General features: G+C 39.8%; 1 protein-coding gene across 18 annotated transcripts in view; it reads left to right on the top strand.

Annotated features, from left to right (window-relative positions):
• The window catches only part of DAB1 (DAB adaptor protein 1), a 435,450-nt gene that overhangs the window by 363,708 nt on the left and 49,637 nt on the right, over positions 1 to 22,105 (top strand). For all 18 annotated transcript variants that reach the window (XR_004358564.1, XM_032696501.1, XM_032696507.1 and 15 more), the window contains 2 exons: positions 10,216 to 10,355; positions 12,648 to 12,746. Coding sequence is in view for 17 of the 18 variants with exons in the window: in XM_032696501.1 (XP_032552392.1) it covers positions 10,216 to 10,355; positions 12,648 to 12,746 (239 nt within the window). In the remaining variant the exon portion in view is untranslated. The remainder of the gene's footprint in view (positions 1 to 10,215; positions 10,356 to 12,647; positions 12,747 to 22,105) is intronic.

The following is a 22,105-nucleotide window of genomic DNA, read 5'->3' as shown; positions in this document are numbered from 1 at the left end:
GAAAAAAGCTGCTTTCCTCTTTGCCTCCTATTGTTTTTCCAACAGGGAGAGACATTCTCTGATGTTGCAGAGGCGGTGGGAGGCCAAAATGAAAATAATTTTCTTCCTGAAACATTGGATAACAAAATGTGAACAATTTCAGCAGGGAAATAGTGGTTTGGTTTTTTTGTTGACTGCCGTGTGGCGAACACTGGTATTTCCATTTGACTGTGGAAAAAAAAATAGCAGCTGCTTTTCTTATTGAATTAATGTGATCTCAAGATAATTTCTAAAAACCTATTTACTGGGTGTCTTTAACATGTCATTTTTATTCTTTTCATTTTTCTGAATGAAAATAGGCGTTGTAAGTTGGGTACATAATTCCCTTCTGAAGCCACATGCTGCCCATAATGTCATGGCCTTGGAGCCAGCATTTTAAACTAGAAACTTAAAGGTCTGCATGTTCCAGAACTGCATTTTATACCAATATCATCAGAATGTCTAATAAATCCAGACATAATTGTCAGTGCTGCTAATTCCACAGAAAGAAAGGTGCAGGGTGGTTCTGCAGCTGCAATGTCACATTGGTGACATCATTGCTGTGACAGAACAGCAAGTGATGTGGCTTTTCTGCTGGAGTCTTTGCTCAGTGGTGTCTTAAGTGTTTTTGGGATTAAATGAAGTGGGAAGTGGGGTGGAGTGACCTTCAGAGGAGGTCAAATAGGAGACCTTTTATGCTTCAAGACTGTTCACAGAATCACAGAATATGCTGAGCTGGAAGGGACCCAGAAGGATCATCGAGTCCAACCCTTAGCCCTGCACAGACCGTCCCCAAGTCCTCAAACCATGTGCCTGAGAGTATCATGTTCACCTTCTCTCCCCAGAAGACCAAGTCCTATGATTTAGGTGAGACTTTATTTGCGGTGGTGAACGAAATCAGTCAAGGAACATAAGCATAACTCTGCAGTTTACAGATGTTTACAGCCTCATGGGCTTTACTGCATCATTTTGTGGAGCGCTGGCATGAGTCTGTAACAGAGTAAATTAAAGTCCTACACTGGCAAAGATGGCTTGGAGGAGGAAGGTTCCCCTGGCACACATCCATGATTGCATCCAGTGTGGTGCACAGACCTATTTCTGTGCCTGCACCCAGCACTGATGCAGTGGGAGACCACACCAGTGACAGGAGAGGGTGAAGTGTAAATCAATGAATGGCTTGATCCTCCTGCTTTAGCTGTTACGGGCTATTGCTCTTTTCTTTGGGGACTTTAGCATCTGTAATTGGTTATCTTCAATGGAAAGATTTTTTTCTCTTATTGAACATGTGAGAAATTTGGGGATGTTAATCAGCAGAGCATAACCTTTTCTTAACTTGCTCTTTTTATAGTCCCGGAGAATTAACATTTATCTTAGGGCAGCACAAGAATTTGGCATTTGTATGAAGTGAACTGATTCTCCACCCTTTCTCTTTCTTTATACATAACAAAAACTGAACTCTTTGATAGACTTATCAACAGAATATATTTGTGGGCTTTGAAGTGTAAATTGTGAATTTGTGTGTCTCAACATGACTTTGGGGTGCTATGTGTAAGCACATGCATGTCTGTGTCCTGGATTAGTTACAGTCTAATTAAAATTGTTCCTGAAAACTGCATACTTCCAGGTATAGGTAGACACATAAAAGCAGCTTGATTTTTTTTTTCATGAGTTCTGAACTCTAACAGTTCTTGTAGGATTAAAGAGAAATCAAGGAAATTCAGCAACTCTAGATCTTGTTGCATGTTCGCATGCCAAAATAATTCTTTAGATGCTCATCTGTAAATGATCAGTTTTCCTAATGTTGGTTAATTTTTCAGCTGCTTTAAGGTGCTTCTCAGTGCTATGGTGGAGCTTGGAAGGAAAGGCAATTCTAATTTACCTTCCTCTCCCCCAACAGGTTCAGGTTCATTTGGTTGAGAAATGACACAGTCTGGGGTAATTTAGCAGCCCCTTTGGACTGGCCTCTCCTTGCTGCTTTGGAAGTCCTTTACAGAGATTTTTGGCAGCTGATGGTGTCAACTGCTGTCCCATTGGGGCTGTTTTGCTTGACCATATTAGTACAGCTGTAACAGGTCCTTTGGTTTCCAAAATGATTGGGCTTTTACCATGCCCCATCCAAATGCAGTGCACATGTTAATGCAAATTAAGGATCACTGTAAAATCAATTGCCTTTTCTTCACTGATTTTGGCTCAGAAGCAGCCAATTTAATACTGACATCCAGGCAAGTGGGTAAGGAATGAACTGGTTGATGACCTTGGTTTCCCAAAGGCTTTATGTACTTGACATTTTGATGTCTGCTTGACTTAAACATTTACCCCAGCTTTGAAATGTTAGGTGAACAAAGATTTCCAAACTATCTTCTGTCTTTCAAGAGCAAAATCCACAGTTATCTGTCTTCTCCCTTTCCCTCTAGTTGTCCAGAAAACCTCATTTTAATTCTCTAACGGCATAAAATGGACTGCCAAGTTTTCCTTGTTTCACTTTTGGTCATTCCCTGGGGCTTGCTGAACAAGGTTAGTACCCCAAAATGAAGTTTTATTGCAGGGTCTCATTTCACTTAAAATCAATGTAGAATTTAGAAGTTTAGCTGCTTCTGCACACAGCTTGTAAAAGGCCACTTACAAAATGGCTTTCAAAGATTTATGAAGACTTGCATGGTACAGAGGCTGAAAGGAAGTTTAATTACATTCAGCTCTTGGTCATTTCTGTGTCTGAAGATGTGCCCATGTACTGTCATCTCAAAAACCATCTAAGAAAATAAAATTGATCAGTGAGCCTTCGGGCTAAAAGGAAAATGAGTGCTTTGTCATCTGCCTGTGGAGCCTGTGTGCTCAATCACTGCCATCTCCCTGGTGCTCGCCCCTGACTCTCCATCACTGAGATTTGTCCAAAGTTTAAATCAAACATTATTTTATACTGAGGCCTTCTCTGTAAATAACAGAACCCTTCTCTTGACACGCTCACATGTACTTCACCGTTCTATAAGGAAATAATTTAATCTAGTCCATGCAAACGTTTTGCTTTAGAGACAGTCAAACGTACATCTCGTTTTGTATCGGTTTGTGGAGAGTACTCAGATAAAAACTTGGCAAGTTGCTGTCACCTAATGAAGACATCTCTTCTTACAAAGCTCTGATTAAAACCAGCAAATAATATGGGAACATCTTATTTGCTTACGGAGGAAACTTGGTTCTAAGAGTGGGTATGTGTAGGTGCCTTCAAGTACAGTAATTCACTGGCTAATAATTCCAGAAGCCATAAATCTCTCCGTTGGAGGTTTTGTGAACAGCAGTGCTGAAAAATCCGGGAGTACTGCTGAGATGATAGTCTGAATGATGATTGAGTTTTCCTGGAGAGCCTTTATCTGTGCTTAAAATTGTAGGTAATGTTTTTAAATTAAACCATAATAGAAGTTCATTGAGCCTACAGAGTGGTTTGTGTGTCCCCTCTTTAAGTGGTTTATCATTTTCTGTAGAATTACTCTCGGTCTTTGCATCCAAGACAAATGTTTGCGTTGCTGTCAAAACGGGGCATTTTACCTTGTTCAGAGCTGAAGGATCCAGAGGACTGAAGCAGCAACAGGATGGGAGGAAGGTTCTCCCTCTAATTCCCTGTGCTGGGAGGCTCATGTGCTTCCTGATGGCCCTCCTGGGCAAGGGCAGCTCCTAGGAGGAGGTGGGGTTCTTGGAGAGGGAGGTTTAACAGAGAGTTTGCTGAGGTTTTATGCACATGGCAATGTCACTTTGGCAATATAGGAGACCCCGACGGGATTCATGTGTTGACTCCACAGCACTGTCTGGAGCTGGAGAAGCTAAAAGCACTCCAGAACACATCTTGCAGACTTTTTAGGAGATTTCCTATCAATTGATGAACAAAGTTTGCATTCCAGTTGTACCCATAAATTGTAATCAAGGTTTTGTGTAGGGACCTATATAGAAAAGAGGTACTCATTCCTTTTGAAACTTTAGCGTGTTTTTTAAGGTTGTAACCCCATATAAAGTTGTATTTCGCTACGTCAGTAGGTTTTTTCAGTTGCTAGGGATTAGCCTTTATCAATGAAATAAAGTGCAAAGTCCAATGTCTTCATTTAAAAGACAGCAGTGGTTGATGTTGTGAGCAGATCTTGCTGTGACTGTACTCTGATCTCTTAAGATGAAGGATAGATCTTGAAATTAAAACTTTAAGTATTTCTCCTGTTCAAAAAAAAAGAAACAACAACAACAAAAGTTGAAAATGGCTAATTGCGAGAAACTCATTTGAGAAATATTGTTAGAGGAAGAGAATGGTAGTGATTAACTAGAAGTTAAATTTTGGGCACATATACCAGTATGATGTCGATTCTTTTCTAAAATGTTACATTAAAAAAGGAAAAAAGATTTTATTTTTCTGTGACAGATCTGTGGGTGTCACACAGGGGGTTTGGGCAGTTGTGCTCCCAAAGACAGTGACAGATACGTGACCTGGCAACTCCAAGTTTTCTACTTCTAGCAGAAAATTTCAAAAATTAGAGTAACAGATAGCAAAGAATCTTGAGAACTTGTGGGGTTTTCTTAGTTTTAAAATCCCAGATAAACATGATACACTGAACTTTTTTATGTGTATGAACAAAGAATTGCATTCCCGAGGTGCTGTGGTTGTGGTATGACGATCCATCCCTTTGTGTGGTGGATGATTTTGAGCCCTCTGTACTGGACTTGAGGTTCTGTGAAGCCATTGAGAAAAATATGCCATCAAGGAGAAAAATCAGAGTTTTTCATGATTCCTTCATGAATTGCTATTTAGTTCATGCTATACTGAAATAAATGTACATGTAATTACCTATGAGTATTTTCTCTTTTACACCTGCTTATGTACTTGGGTGTGTTTTTCTAAGGAAATCTGTACTTGATTAAAATTACTGTGAGTTTTCTTCAGATAATTGGTACCAAATGAACCTGTGCACCATGTGTGTATGCATATGTGCAAATACATAAAATTATGCATATATATATGCACATAGGTGCATATGTATGCACAGATAATGGGAAATATCTTTCACTTAGCAATTAATTTAATATTCTTCAATCTGTGTGGTATCTTAGAGGTCATTCTGCACCACAGTGTTTTGTATTTTCCTCTACATTGGTGCTATACAAACCTATAAAAATGCTAATTGTCCCCCGGAAGATGTAGACTCTTATAAGTGTGTATGGGATTGTTTTTCAACCCAGTGATATAGAAGGAGGTGTTATTTCAGGTTTATAATTTGAATGTGTACATAATTTGAATGAATACAACCTTGACAGTTTATTAGTTAGAAAAGAAGAAAAAAGACAGTGCTGTGTCGTTCTCCAGCAAATTGATTGCCAGGAGCATGTTATTGACTTTGGTGATAATATCATTATATATTTTACAGTGGTAAAATCAAGAAATTTAGATTATGCTCTGAGGGCTTCACACATTTAAATAAAGGATATAGCCATTTCTGGGGTTATTGGCTTAGATTAGCAGGTACTATGAAGAATGTTTAGTGTGTTACAAGGACAGAAAGAGCAACAGTGTTCTTATTGCTGCGATGCTTTGGTTTATTTTCTTTTTCTATTTAAGAAAGACGCTCACTTACAGATCCCCTGGGAGGATGAAAAGCATTTGCTCTAAATGTTAACATATTAATACAGTGTTATCTCAGTGTTCTGTTGGGTTAAGAGCCGAAATCAGGTGTAATCCTTGACTTGTACCAAGAGTGAGGATAAGTCTTCTTGAAACATTCACTAAAATATACAGTGCCTGGAAAGCAGACCTTAAATGAGCTGCAGGCTGCAAAATTAAGAGCACTGTGGGGAGCGAGATAATTCGAACACAGCTCTCCCTCTTGCTGTCAAAGGCAGGGTGTGGTACTGCCTTGGGTGCAGCTTCCCTAGAAGCCCTAGTCCCTGCTGCTGCTGGGTACGGCCCTGGGAGCACCTACCTCTATCCAGCTCGGGCTGTGGATCTTCCACAGTAGCTTATTTCCCTCTTGGACTGTTGGCCAGTCAACTCTTGGGATTGGCTGGACTTGGAGTTGAGTACTTGGGAGTTTGGGTTCGGGGCTGTCTCTAGCTTGCCTGAGGGAGTCTTGGTTTAATTAAGGTATATTGCCTTGAATAAAAATGATTGACTGCATTACAAACCTTGTTTATTACTTCTACAGTAGCTTTAGGGAGATGGATAAAGTACCTTAACACTGATCATGCTGATATCTCTGCTTTAGATGCGAGCTCAGAAGCACTTTGCACCACCCAGCTCTGGGGATTTGTTGCTCTCAAGACCGTGAAAGTCCGAGTGCAATGTCACAACTCAGCGGCAAAGATCATGTTGTCCTACTCATGCAGGAGCAGGGGGTCCAGCTGGAATACATATGGCTTAAGGGTGTGTGGTGACATCTACATAAGTAGATAATAATAAAATAATTACTCTAACATTTACATTTTAAGGGCCTCTGAGGGTTATACACTGCAAACAAAACTTTTCTTGCCTGGGTCAAGAGCGGCACATTTTCTAATTAAAAGTGATCCCCTTCCTAAACTGAGTTTGTGTGACCTTTTTAGGGGGGTTTTGGCTTCCTCGGAAGGTGGAAGCTGTGAAGGAGCAAAGATTGACTCCACTTATTACATGGAAGGAAAGAGGGAGGCGCTTTCTTGGGTGGGTTCCTGGCACAGAAAACTCTCTAGTTTAGTGGTTTAATGTTATCATTTACCCTCCCCCAAAACTTAAGAATTACAGCCTTGTAATTCAGATATCTCTGATTCATGAAGTTTCAAATACAGAAAGAACCTTGTTCAAGAACTGTCACTAAAAAAAAACCTTTTTCTTTTTTGATGAGAGTCTGGACTATCTGCTTTCTAAGTGTGCAAACGAAGTATTGCCCCACATGAATCTCACACCTCGTGGGTGCTGTAAAATTGTCTGTACTGACAGTGTCATACAGTAATTTCCTATGCAGGTAGAAAGTTTTTCAGTGCTGATTACAGCACCAAAATTTGGGAATATGGCATGAATATGGATGGGAGGAGATCTGGGTATATGTGTGAAATGGTGACTGTTGCAGATGGCTGATGTACAATATAGGGCAGTGTGCGTGTGCATGCTCTGTGCCTTGCACGGGACATATGCTCTAGGGTTTTACGGCTGAGTTTGTACTCTCTAGTAATTTGCAGCTTCCACCGCAGTTTCAAATAACTACATCATTTTCAGGTTGATGATTTTTCCCAGTCATTTATCCCAAAAGCACTTTATCCTACTTAATCTGGGTCATAATTGACATGGGACTCTTGCGTAAGCAGAACACAGCCATGAGGTGTGTTTGAATGGGCTGTTAATGTCAGGGATTTAGTTACGTGCAGTAAAACAGATCAGAGGTTGGAATAAGTATAAATGTTCAAATAACTGATGAATGCAAGGTCACAGTCACAACTTGGACTCAGAAGACACTCCTGAACACTTACATACTCATGCTATTAGCTCACAGCTGCCTTTGGCCCTAAGGAAGACATAAGGTTGGAAATTTTTGGTAAGGAAGCTGTTGGAATTGGATTGTATTTATTGCAAATCAACAGGATACCTTTGCGAGTATAAAAGACATATGGAAAAGTCTGTTGTTATCACTGTACTTTGTTGTGTCTCCAGATGTTTTCCCTCCTGCCCCGCTCCGGAGGCTGAAAGTGGAAAATGTTTTTTCGTTGTTTTTAGCTGGTGGTGCCAACATCTGCCTCGACATTTCCCTGGGGAATGTTATTAGCACTGCTGAGAGTTTCTGATGCATCATTTGTGTCTCATTTGCCTTTTTTTTTAATTTTTAATACAATATAATGTAAGAGCATGAAGTTTGAACCCTGTTCAATTCTTTTGAGGGAGCAGGGGTGAGAACAGATCAAGGGGAACAGTTGGGTGGCTACTGAAGTATCACAGCAGCACTTAGCAGCTGCCTTATTTTTAAGGGGCTATGAATGAGGCATAAAACATTGCTCTGAGCTGATATTTTTCTTTGAAAGAAATAGCATTTGTGAACTCAAACATACTTAAAGATCTGAAAGTGCATAATATAGCTTCATTTTTTAATATACATTTAATCCATCATTAGCTCACAGCATGGACAGTGCTCTACTCTGGGGGGAGAAGAACCAAATGAGTATCTTCATTTGGAAGTACTCTTTGCTGGTCATATATACTCATAATGGTATTGTAAAAATTTCAATTCCGTAGTTTTGAACCTAAAGTTTATTCATCCAGTTGATGGGTGTGTAAATTAGCAAGTTGACCCAAGTTTGACTGCTGAAGAAGGTACTTCTAATAGAAATGCCAAACAAAATAACATTTTCTCCAAAAGCTTCTGTACTTCTGCTTATCAAAAAACAGAAGCACAGTAGCAGATTTTATTAATTTTTCAGTGCTTAAATCTGACCTTTTAAATAGGACTGAGCTTTGGAGAAAATTTGGGCCAGAATTCTCAAATGTAGGTGTCTAAAACTAGGCTCTGACCTGTGGTTGATTTATAGAAGACTATGGTTCTTGGTTCATTCTTTTACACTAACTGGAATGATGAGGCAGAATCTGTGACTAGAGCTCTTAGGTGGTAATGGTGTAAATTTTAGCAATGTCAGATCATGTTGTTTTGGAGGAATCAGTTGGGTCCAAGAAACTACAAATTCTTTAAAGATCTTACAGTTTTGCTTGCTGATTTGTGCCTTTCATGCTATTTGTTTGGTTCCCTGTTTGGTTGCAATTATTTACAGCTCACTGCTGGTTTTTTGAGGTCCTAGCAAGAAATTCCACAGACAGCTGCAAAATATATTTTTAATCAATTTTTGGAAGACTCATTCCCTAACTAACATATTTCTTCCAGCTAAGACACAGTAAAAACTGTTCTGCAGATACTCAGGGAGGGAGGGAAAGTTTTCCTGACAAAGATGTCCCTTTTGTGAATTACTGTGGTGTCACGGTCGTGTGGTTCAGGCCAGTCTGAGCATTGTAATTTAGGTACATTTGGTGGTGTGATTTAACCCCAGCTGACAACTGAATACTGCCCAGCCACTCAGTTGTCTCCCAGCAGAATGAGGGGAAGAGAACTGGAAGGGTAAAAGTGAGAGAACTCGTGGGTTGAGGTAAGGATAGCTTAATAGTTGAAATGTTGTTGTTGTTATTTTTATTTTTGTTATTATTAATTTGGTAATGGGAAGAAAAATAGTGCAAAAAGAGAGGTAAAACCCAAGAAAGACAGGTGATGCCAATGAAAACCAGTTGCTCACCACCAACCAGTGTGCAGCCAGTCACAGAATCATAGAATTATTTGGTTTGGAAAATACCTGTAAGGTCATCGAGTCCAACCATTCCCTCAGCACTGCCAAGCCCACCACTAAACCATGTCCCCAAGTGCCACATCCACACATCTTTTAAATCCCTCCAGGGATGGTGGCTCCAGCAGTTCCCTGGGCAGCCTGCTCAGCACTATTTCCGGCACAGATCCAAAACACAGCCCCATACGAGCTCCTATGAAGAAAACCAGCACAATTGGCCTTATCCATACAGTGGTCTCTTCCCCCCAATTGTTTTTTTATTAAGAAACATATTTGCCTTTTTTTAAGCTTCTCAGGGTGAACCTGCAAGAGCAGCCTTTGCTAGTTCTGGTTTTTTTGTGTATGCCTGTAAGCAAAAAGAATAGAACAAGGAGACAGTATTTCTTGTGGGGGTTCTAAAGCAGTAATATTCTGTAGGCAAATAATATAATTTGGTTATCCATCTTTCAAATGTTAATGGTCTAAATATGGTTGATACAATTAGATAAGTCAGTATACAAGGAAATAGTAGCATGTTTCTGTTGGAGTTTTGTCTGCAAAATGTAGAATTCTCATGTGTACTGGGATTAAAACAACTCGTACAGATCACAAGTTTTCAGATCCATGAGCTCTGATTCAGGTTTATCTCTTACTTCTGCAAACCTAATTTGTGTGCAAATTTTGTGCAGAAGATTTTGTATGGCAACAATTCCACTGTGAATTCATTTGAGGCAGTGAGGCCAAAGGGTTTTATTGAACTAGTACTTTCCTTCTAATTTTATTGAAATGTTTGCGTGTTTCGGTGTTGAGATAGGAGTTAGATCTAATTTACCACTTAATTGTGTTTATTCATTTATTTTCCTTTGCACTCATGTAAATTGCCTTGTTTCCCTTTTGTCTTTTCAGGTCAGGATCGCAGCGAAGCCACTTTAATAAAGAGGTTTAAAGGTGACGGTGTCCGATACAAAGCAAAACTGATTGGGATAGATGAGGTTTCTGCAGCACGAGGAGACAAGTTATGCCAAGACTCCATGATGAAGCTCAAGGTGCAGTGAAACTTGTAATACTTAATATTATGGAGTCAAAGGGAGCAAATTTCAGCTTGAACTTTTACTCGTTCTCCTTTCGTGACACTGAGTCTCGGTCTGGTTAATTATGTATTGAAATCAGTCAATTTTACATGAACTCCTGGCTGGTATTGCTTATCCTGGTTTAATTTTCATACATTATCTCTGAGTTCAGTAGTTATTCGTGATTGACACCACTGCAATTTGTCCACAAATTATAAACAACACATCTGCAAATTGAATAATTTTATTATGCAAAAGGGGAAGTAAAGCACTGTGGAGAGAAATGGTGTATCAGAATATTTCCTATGACATTGCTAATCAACTACAGCCCTGCCTGTGGCCGTTACCTCCTATGGGGACGGGCAGGAAGGTGTTAGTGGCAGTGTTGGGTGTAGGTAGCCAGATATAGGGGGGACCTGTGTCCTCACTGGAAGGAGAATGCCTTGCACCTATGATGGCAGGACTCATGGGTTACAAAATCAGGAGGCAGCGCACTGGGATGATGGAGCATGAGATGATAAAGAGAAGTCCCCAGAGTTTTGGGGAAGAAATTGAGCAGTGGCAAGGGCAGATTTTTCAGTAGAGTGTGAACTTGGAGAGTAGACAGAGTCTGAAAGCACCAGTGGTATCAGAGCGATGATAGACATCTCTCTGGCTGAGACTTTTCTCACACCCCTCAAAGAGCATGAGAGCTGTTTATAGGAAGCATCCTTTCCCTCACCCTGGGACATGTGGAAGAGCTTGTGTCGTCGGGAAGGAGGGATAGGTTGTGTTTTCCTGGAGCGCAGTGTCGGCTGTTGACTTGCCATCTGCATTGTAGGTTACAAGCTAATTCTAGGAGTAAACCTTTTGCAGTTTTTTCCCTTTTTTTTATTTCCTGCCGGTCCTCTCCCCACCACTCTGCCAAGAGAGGTGATGGATTTCTATTGCTGAGTTTTTCAGGAAGAGAAATCACTAAATGGTGTCTTGTTCACTACCAACCTGCAGAGTTCCAGTCCCAACTATCTGGGAAGAATAAGTTATTCATTAAGAAACAGCATGGGGTGACATCCCTCCTATGGTTCAACAATCTAAAAGCAAGATCTGGTAGATAATTTACAAATCAGTTTTATGGAAAGCAAAAACTAATCTGCTCTAAAAGGTGTTCTGTTGATATGTCACGTTGGCCACAATATTCCTAGCTGATTTAAATGTGTGCTGGATATTTCTCACTGTTTCATAGTTTTTAGAAGGAATTGGGGAGAGTTGCTACTGTTCTGCTGCACAAGCTTTTTTGTCTCTCTCCTCCATGGATTACTATTTCCACATCTCTCAGATGCCTGATAACCTGTTTGCATGGTGGGAATATTAATCTAAACAGTCCTGGGAAACGACTAAAACTATTAAGGAAAGAGAGCACTAGAAATTCACATTTGGTGGCATAACATGAAGTTTTGGGCTCTGGAAATCCAGTGTCCTACGACATGGGTTTTAAGGCCACCCATAAAGTTTTGGGGTGACTTTTGATATCATGTCTGTGTAATGACAACAATGATCTCATTAAGGTCTTCGAGTTTAAGTTAGTGGTTCTTAAAACATGTTGAAATTTCAGATAGCCGGATAAAAGCTAAATATTTTCATTTATTTAGGAGTGCAATTGATTGCATTTGGTCTTAGTACGGTGTTGTTGGTCAGGACAGACTCCTGAGAAGGTGGAAACAGAAGCTGCTATTATAGTTACACTGAGGTAGAGTGGTGCATGAGATGATATCAGCAAGTTCACTTAGAAAGTAAAAGTCCGAGTTTACAGCACAGGCGTAGTTATATTTTGAGAAGAATGTTTTTCTTCTATAAAAAGCTCAGTTTGCTTATTCCAAATAAATGTGCCCATGAAGAAAACTGAAGTTTGTTTGCATTTTCTTTCCTCTGCTCCTTGTTGGGTTTTTTCCTTTAAAAAGAAAAAAAAAAAAAAAGAAAAGAAAACAGAGCAGGTTATAGCTGGGAAAAGTGTGCTAGAGATGACCTTCAGCTTCCATGAAAACAAATTTCATGGAGGATTAGCTAGTGCGGTGGTTGGAGGTGGGAGCGCATTTGAAATGCTCTCTTGGTAGCATAAAGAGATCTGATACCTTGAAAAAAGAGAAGAAGCCAGAAGTAAGAGGAGGACTGTTCCTAGAAAGCCTTGAAGTTTTCCCAGAAAAGTGGGGAATAGTCCACAAGCAAATCTGTGCTCTGCTGTGGCACCTGAAAGAGTCATGAAACCAGCCAAACTGTTCTTTTTTTCCATAGGGAATTGTTGCTGCGGCTCGTTCGAAAGGAGAGCATAAACAAAAAGTCTTCTTGACAGTTTCCTTTGGGGGAATCAAAATCTTTGATGAAAAGACAGGGGTAAGTAAAATGATCAGTGGATGGAGCAGAATTGAATCTTTTCATGGATGTTTCTTTAGAAGCATTTCCTGACTGGACTGTGATATCTCACCAGTGTAAACACACGTGAAGCATCTGAGAAGCTTGATAAAGGGTTATCACCTGTCAGAGCCAGTCATTACATGACTTGTAGAGTGTAGCATGGAGACATGGTTTATTATAAAGCCATGTCCTGGATATTGCTGCTGAACCACTTACTGGAGTACACAGATTCTCCTTATGCTCACAGCTCTGAGTCCAGAAGTGGCAAAAAGGGATTTGTTTTCCTTCAGCAGATAAAAAAATCGTGTCTTTGAAATGCCAGCCCAGTATTTGCAGAAGACTGCAGGAGTCCATGGGTCACACTGGTATCTGTGCCCATACAGGTTTTCTCATCCATCCTGGGTCCAGCTGCACCCCATCCTCTGGATGCTGCTTAAGACTCCTCAGCAGTACAGGTCAGGTGACTTTTGAGGGTCTCATGACAAGGGATTAGGATTAGAGGTGAGAATTGCCTTGGACTGGGCTCCTTGTGTCCGAGTAGGCTGAGGGGATGAAAACAAACTGGAACAGGGAACTGCGGGCAACTCCAGAAGAGTGAAGCTGATCTCCCCCCCTGAGAGATAGAGAGGGAAAAGGAAGGGCAGTGTGGGCTGGGGAGCAACATGCACTTAGCTGGGATTGTTCTCAAGATGTCCCAGGGTAGTCATAAGAATTTCTGTCAGATCCATAATTCCACACGAATGCAGCTGTATGTAGTCACCATAGTGTGATATATCCTATTAACAGCAACGCCAGTCTTCAGTGAGGAACCCAGTAAGCATCAGAATCGGAGCTCATGTGTTGTCAGTGGTAGAAAAATTATATATTGTATGGAATGGGAGGCAAAAGGCACTGGAAAGTTTGAGGTTGCCGTGTAAAGCTGCCAAGCAGCACCTTCCCTGGTAACATCTGGTTGAGGAAGTTGCAGAGATTTCCATGTCTTACACAGTTTTTGCCATAGCAATACCCTGTTTGATTTTTTAAATTGCTCCAAAAGGAGAAACCTAAGCAAAACATTATACTACTTAGATATAAAGCAACAACACACAAACTGTTTTAATCATAATTAAGAAGATTTTTACAGCAGTTGAAGCTCTGCCTTGAATTTTAAAAAGCTCTTGATTTAATCTTTTGGAAGATTAACTATTTAACATGATGCCAGAAATAAAACCCTACTGATGATAGATGAAATTATCTTTGCCAGTTAATTTATATTATTAGAAAATCAATGTCGTTGAGCTCACTGATATGTAATACGAGTAGTTAGTAATGAAAAGCTCATTTGGGATGTGTTGTGTACAGCCTGTGTAAAGTATTCATACAAAAGCAGTGTTGCAGAGAACATTGCTGGGGTTACAGCAAATAGAAAATGTTAGAATTAGGACTGTCAGTGAAAATTGCACTCAGGCCACAGTTACTTTCCTAAGACTAAAGCCTTTTCTTGGAAAAATAAAAAAGAAGAAAGAGAAAGACTAGTCCTTTTGCCCTTGCCTTTGAATGTTTCTCAAACATTGGATTTCTCTGCATAGAATAAAGAGGGAAAAGGGAATGTGTTTTAGAAACAAAGGTGTGCTTTATTCCAGTTGTCTTTCCTGCAGCATCCTGCACGCTCTCCTGTCTGCAGCTGGTGAGGTGGGGACATGGGAACAGTCTCCTTCATTTCATAACTCTGACACCGTGTACTCTAAATCTGACACATCTATATCATCCTTATAGTAAACCTGTCACTCACTCACTGAGGCTTAGAATGAAACCTCTAAATCCACCTTCCAAATGTCTGCCCCTGAACTGCTGGAGTGATGGACAGGAATATTGAGTTGTCCTTCTTGGAACAGGACTGTGACAAAGGGCTGTGGGGAGCTTTTGACATCAGTTTTTACGTGTTTCAAAAGCAGGAGAATCATGCTTTCCATGACAAGGTTTTGAAGCAGGAGTGCATGAAATCCTCTGCTGGTTTTTCAGAGCCACCATCCCTTTGGCTTTTTCCATGGCTTGGGTCTCTCCATGTCCCAAAGTTTCACACTCTCGTCCCATTATAGACTGTCTCATCCAGCCTGTCTCTGCTTTGCCACGAGTTGTCATCTCATTCCCATTCCTATTGGGAATCTCAACATCTGAAATATGCAAATTAATGGACAGATCCTGGCAGAGTCTCCAGGCTCTTGGAGCACTGCTGAGACAACATTCTTCCCACAGCACAAGAGACAAATATTTAGGCGTGATGCACCATGTCTCATCCATACAGCTATGGCTCATTCTGGTGGAATGCTGAGATGTCAGCTGGCAGAGCAGTAAATGAGACCATCTGTGTAGTCTCACCTCAATGTCTTTGTGCTAAAATGACCCCAAAGAAAGCTGCATCACTGCTATGATGAGGAGCCTCCTAGAAGGCAAAATTAGGTGACGCAGAACACTGACAATCCCATCCTTGATTTAGAAAAATCCCACAAGCTGGCAAAACTGGGAATGTACAATTTCTTGGCCTGGATCTTTTGATGGGAAGGAAGCAAAAGGGGTGGCAAGAAGGTTATGTTTCTCTCACACTGATCTTCTGATATCTATGTTAAACTTTGGAGTTTATAAAGTTTGGAGACTAATGTTTACATTCATACAATAGGGAAAAAAATAGCCCTTAATAGGGAACAGCCAGATAATCCTGCATTTGCTTTCTACTCCTTTAACAGCCCACTCTGCCCCCACCTTTGCGTTCTCCCTTAGTTGTATTTCCATCATTTTGGAATTCCCAAAAGGATATTTTGGGCCACAGAGCTCATTTATTGTTTATTTTTAAAGATTATTTACCTCTTCAGAATGTCCTTTCTTAACTTTTACCATTGGCCATTGCTATCACGTCCGCCACAGTGGCAGTCTGGTGTGATAGAAAAGAGAAAAAAAATATTCTGAAAAAATGTGGGCTTCTGTATGTTGAATGTCTTGTAGGCTGCCATTGGATTTTAATTTATCACAATAAAAAAATCAATTTGTAGCTCAAAACTAGCAAATTTTTTTTAAAATTGGCAGTGTCATAGCTGACTTCATACAGATGATTTAGGGGAATTACTCCATAATTCGTTACAGATGAAAGGCTGTAGTTGGGTTACTACTGAAAATGATAAGCAGGGTTTTTTCCCCCTGTACTTTATAGCTCTCTTTAATATGTTCCAGATCTAATATTCATCAAAAAATATTGATTTTAATAATGCTATTATTCCAGCCATCAGGAATTCTGCCCTTTGAGTAAATTTATCCATGAAGGAGACTAGGGTGAAGGTGGAATATCATTTGGAAAGAGTTTATCTCACCAAGAAAAATGCAAGAAGGATTTGCTGTGAGTTTACACTGTAGATGCAATACAATATAGTTCCTCTACAGCACTGCAATAGAAATAATAACAGTCCTTTCTTGTATTCCATCATTCCATGCCATGGATCCATCCATTCCAATTGCTTTCTCCAGAATGTTTGCCAAATATATACCTCACAGAAGGGAAATACATCTATCTGTTTTTTTAACATAAAAAATCTACCATAATTATTGCTAAACCCATGCTTTCTCTACCCATTGCCACTTGAGAGATTTCATGGCTGCATATTATATGAAAATAATTTTTCATCATTTATTCTGTCGTATCCATCTTGGTTATATCTCATGCTGCAGTATATTCTTCGTTAGTCATATTTCATGAGAGTTCTTTTATATTTTCAAAAGCACGTTGAAGGCAAAAATGCAAATAATTGCATTATGTTATTTAATATTCTCCGTTTCAGGGTGGAACTTAGTGGTTGGTGATTTCTTTAGAAAGCAACAAAAGCCATAACTCTGCATATAGAAGGCTATGCAAAATTTTTAAAGGCCCATCGTTGTTGGTTAGCTATTTATGAGTGTTATTTTGTTAATCACACACATCAGGCCATCTCCCTGTGATAGCTTAGTAATGCTTCATTAGATGTGCGTGACTAATATGGGCTCCATGAAGAGCCTGTAATTGTCTCATTGTTTATTTATGTGACAATAAATCTTTGTTTACTGTAGGTTACTTTCCAAAAAATTTATTTGAAACTAATAATTAAATTCTATAAAATGCTCGGGAAAACATTTTCTTCTACATTCATGCAGTGAGCTGTGCTTTTAAACTCTTTTTATTTCTAGTTGACTTTAATGGAAAACTCAGACATTGTGAGAAAGAAATAAGATAAACGCAAAAAATTAATATTTGGCTTTAAAGTGTTATTTCTGTTAAAGTAAAATTTTAAATAAATCATGGATATGCAAATTACCAGAATATGCCATAATATGTAGCTCTGTATGAGGTATTGTTGTAGCTTATTTATCTAGATTCTTCCATTGTCCAAAAAGCATGATAGATTGTTGTCAGTATTTTGTTTATTTATGGCAAATACCCTGAACAGATGGATTGTAACCCAGTTGATGAAGATGACAGTCATCTCACCAGTTTTTTTCCTATTTTGTCTTGTGTAGCACCCTAAAAGTGAGTTTCATTTGCATTGTCTGTTCTGCACTTTAGAGGGACTGGCTTGTCTTTCAGAGATATTAACTCATATCTTTAACAAATGCAGGGCACAACCTGTGGGATTGTAAAATTTCTAGGAAAAAAATATCTAATGGGGTTACAGTATTATGGAGAAGTATTGCAGTGTGTTACTCAGGTTTTATGAATTTAATTTGTAAACATTTTCTTCAGGCTGTTAGTATGAAATCCAGAAAGGAAAACTGTATGTATAAATACATGTATTCCATGTTGACTATCTGTTACTGTTACCTACCTGTTACTCCAACCTTCGTTATCTTTGATGAGGATTTTATTTTATTATTTTTGAGGTTTACCTACCTGAGATGGCGTTTCTCAGTGAATAGCACCTCCTTGTTCCATGGAAGGGGGACTAGACCTTACCTGTAGCATTTCATACAAAAAAGTAAATTTTCCTTTTCATGATGGCCATAGAACTGGTGATTATGTTTCTGCTTTAAGTCTTAAGTCTGTTTGTCCTCAGGTCGTGTCATTCTCTTCTATTGAGATAATGTTGTGGCACTGGTACCAGTGTTTTGGATGCCAGCATCTTGCCCATCTTCCTGAACTTTTGAGCTCTCTTGACCTTTTAGCGCACAGATTTCTCAAAGTTCTTTCTATAAAGCTTCCAGCATGTTCCAAGAGGTTTATGCTGATAACCCCTGGGTTTGCTGCTCTTCTCTATTTGATGTGAATGATGGTGTTAATTATGCTGATAGATTGCTAACAGGACAGCTAAACTTGGCTGAAAGAAAATTTTAACAAGATTAAAATTCTCAGTTTTGGCAGAAGATACCTCATTTAAAATGTACCAAAGGTACTTCTTGACTTTACTGGAAATCTGTTGGTTTTGGCATCTGTGACCAGAAATCGAGGTACGATTATGGATCTGTAGTTATTCCTTGAAGCACATGTGCTGGAGCAGATGAAATGTCAAACTGTCAAGTCTCTATCACTGAGCATCTCTGAATACTTAAAAATAGAAATAAAAGACGGAATTAATTCCTTCTGCTCTCTACTTGCTCTGCAGTGAGCAGGAGAGATGGTGTGATTAGTTCACTGAATTTTGTGTTTGCCACAGTGTGGTACTGGCCAGGAGACTGCTGTTAGTCTCTGCCTGGGGCTCCCAGAGGTGGTTTTTGTCTTGGAAACTTCCCAAACGCCCTAAACTTCCTGCTGGCCTCTTCATGGCTCATCTCAGGTGCAGTACTTTGAGAGCATCTTACCTGATCAGCTGATTTTGCATAAAGTCCTCCACCTGGCCTCCATGACTCTTGTCTCTGGATTTAACCCCTGTGTCCCTAGTTTCTCTCCTGCAGTTTTCATCTGGGATTTCCTGGGTGTTCTCTGTCCTTGATCTCTTTTTCTTCCTGCTGTGCTTTTTATCAGAATTATTTCATTTGCAACTATAAATTTGGTTGTTGTGTCAAAACAAACGATGCCAGCTCTGTCTTCTGTTCAGATCTTGATCTCTCTCTCCAGCCCTCTCTTTACATGTTTAGCCAACAGCTCAAGCTTAATGTGGCTAAACCTGACTCCCAAAGGTCTCTCTCTGACCTCCTTTTCAGAGAGTTGAGGAAAATATCAGCATCATTTATTATTCAGCCCTGTAACTTCACCAGCCTTTTTGACTCGGTGTTGTTTTTGATTTTTAAATCCAGGGTAACTCCAGATCTTGCAGAGTTTTCCTTACCTGGTCCGAAATACAGCATTTACTGTCATGTTTACAGTTAAAAACCCAGTCCTGCCTCTCTTCACCTCATGTCTCAATTGTTATCCTTTTCTTTGTTCTTGATAAATTTGGCTTTTATTTTTGAAATCCATCATGACTGCCAAGATCGCTGCCTCAGCTTATTCTTTTGATCATGTCACACTTCCCTTTGCATTCCTATGCTGCATCTGCCTTCTCTGTTTTATCAGCCCTTTGCTGAACTGCTTTGTCCAGGCTCTTCATGGCTGCCTTTACTCTTACCAGCTTTGAAGGAATCAGTCCGTCATTTGTCATTCATTTATTCAGTTTTCCTAATAATTGCCTCCAGGTCTCTTCCCATCTTGCCTATTGTACTTTGGAGGAATTCTTTACATGTGTTTATGCAGTACCTCCTTGTTTTTTCCTTAAAACACTCCCACGCTACGAAGTTGTTGGTTTATGAGGAGGAGCTACTGCAGTCATGCATCCCAGAGGTCTCCTGAGGGGCATCTGGCCCTTAGCTCTCAAAAGTTAGAATTAAAGTGTAAACTCCTTTTTAATTCAGGGTTTTTTTAATCAGTATTACCTATTTATAGGAAATTTTTTTAAGAAATGTTGGGTCTTGGACCATGCTGAGGACTTTTAAGGACTACAATGATAAAAATACTGTGTAATGACAATAAAGAGCAATAACTGAAAAAGAGCAAAGTCAGGTTTTACACGTGCAGTTGAAAATGGTGACATTTGGGGCCTTTCTTGTACATTGTCCTCAGCTTCTGACTGCAGAAGATCCCTCTGGCTGACTGGGAGTCATTCTCTGTTCCTTGACAGTTTCCATCTTTCTGCTTGTAAATATGAACAGTAAAACATGGCATTTACTGTTCTACATGCAATAAATGTGTCTAATTAGAATATGGCAGAGTAGAGGGCTTAACACCCTGCATTTTACTCTTGCAAGGTATTTATAGTCTTCTGATACTTCAAAAGGGAAACAATAACACATTTCATGAGTAACGTTTGACAGTTAGCAAAATGTAAATGTCAGAAGAAACTACTGGCTTAATTACATCCCTTATTGACTATTGTAATTCATTTATTATTGGCCCTCCAAACTGAGCCCTGGACAGTTTGGGTAGTTCAGAGTGCTCCACAGGGATTTTTAATAGCCACAAGCTCACAGAGTTACATTCTTTAGATGCCCAGTTTGCTGTATGAGGATTGTAAAAGCCCTGTCTGTTATGGTAGTTTTGTTCCTGTGGAAGAAAAGAACCCAGAAGGCAAAATTTGGGTGTGATTTTGTACATTGTGAAGTCTTGGGGATCTAGAGCTTTGGTTTGAACCTTATGTCTTCCCTCCTAACGCTTGGCATACAGAGGAAGGCTGAAATTTTTCTCATTCCTCTCATCTGGAAAAGCTCTGATCTGGAGCTGAGTTCAGCCTTCTTGTGGTCAGAATCTGCAGGAACTGCCTCATGAGATTTCTGACCCGAATTGGCATGAAGATAAAATAAAGCTATTCCAGACATTTTATCCAAATTGAAATAATTTGTGCGATTTTGTTGTAGTTATGTTTTTTCAGTGTGAAAAGGGTAAAAAGTTGATTGCTTTCAAAGAGGCAGAAAATGAGATTTTGTGAGTTTAGTGATGGTCTCATTTGGCTGTATCTGGCCTCCTGTTGTTTAATCCAAGCACCCCAGGATGGATTTAAGAAAAGGAAGTAGTGCTTACGTGCATTCTGCATTATGGTATGGAGAATCTCACTATTACATTGTTACAACAGTGATTTATATAGTTCCCAATAATAGATATTATGAACATTGGCATATTCCCAATTGCCATTTGGCTTCCATTGCATATGGGGATGGGTATCTGTGTGCAGAGCTGTTGTAGTAAAAATTACATGGCAACACTTCTGATTTTGTATAATTTAAATGTTTGGTATGCTTAACCAGAATTTGGGGTGAATTTTGCTAAGAAGTTGAAAGTCGACATGTTTGTCATCATGGATCCTGTTACATAGTGGAGCTGCACAGGATCCCTCCTATTGTCCCATGGCAGAAAAGTCATAGTACAGAGTTATGCTGAGGGGGGGAGGGAGGTTTGCCTGTAGTCACTACCCTTTTGTGATCCAGATAAATAAGTTAGGATGTGAATGGCACGTTGTGGTCCTACTGTCGCCAGCAGAGCCATATTCCTTTTTCCAGCTGCAATTTTGTCTTATAGAAGAGCACCCAAAATACAGAGTTATGTGCAAGTATTGGCATTTTTAAGACAGGTTAATGCATCACACAGTAGAGGAAAATTTCAGGCCCATTTTCAGCACACCTGGAATTACAATGACTGGATTGCAGACTGCTTGGGAAAGGATTTAGCAAGAGAAGTGCTGACATAATAATAGCACAGGCAGCTGAGATGCTCTGAAACCTCCCTGGAGAGCAGTGGGGGACCTTCAGCAGGTGCCAGAACAGAAAGTTACATCCCCCTTTGAAATCCACTGTTCCTTGGTGGAGATGGCTGGGAAACATTACACCCCAGGTGTGCTGGTGATTTTCCTTCCTATTCAGTGCATTTTATCTGGTAGGCTGCTCTGCAATTTTGGGTTTGCCCTGGTAGTAGCAATAGTACCAAGGATGTTTCTGAATTCCTGTGCTACATTTTGGGCTGTTTAACCTCTCCTACTGCTGGGGTCAGATGCAAGGGGGACAGATGTCCTTCACTGTCAGGGCAATGGGAGAGGGAAACTGCAGGAAGGATTACATTTAAATTTATCCCTGGAGTTTGCAGGATGATAGTAATAGATACCTATTGGAAATTAAATTGATGGATGATGTTCTGCCCTCAGGAACATGTTTGTGTTTACAGGGAAGTCAGCAAGAGCTTTGTTCAGTCTGATAGAGGTAAATAAACAGCTTTTTTTTCCCTCCTAGTTTATGTCATAAGTGGTCCTGTAGAAGGAGGAGGCAAGATCACTCTCGCTGGCTGCTCTTATTTAACAACACTTAGCAAATACAGATACCTGCTTTTATCCCCATCTTTCGGTTGAATAAGTAAGAAATTTCAGATATTAGTAGAGCTTTGCTTG

Source organism: Chiroxiphia lanceolata, chromosome 9, assembly GCF_009829145.1.
Source record: "Chiroxiphia lanceolata isolate bChiLan1 chromosome 9, bChiLan1.pri, whole genome shotgun sequence".
NCBI classification, from domain to species: Eukaryota; Metazoa; Chordata; class Aves; order Passeriformes; family Pipridae; genus Chiroxiphia; species Chiroxiphia lanceolata.
The sequence above is the reverse complement of the archived record's forward strand: the minus strand, read 5'-3'. Positions and strand labels throughout refer to the sequence as shown.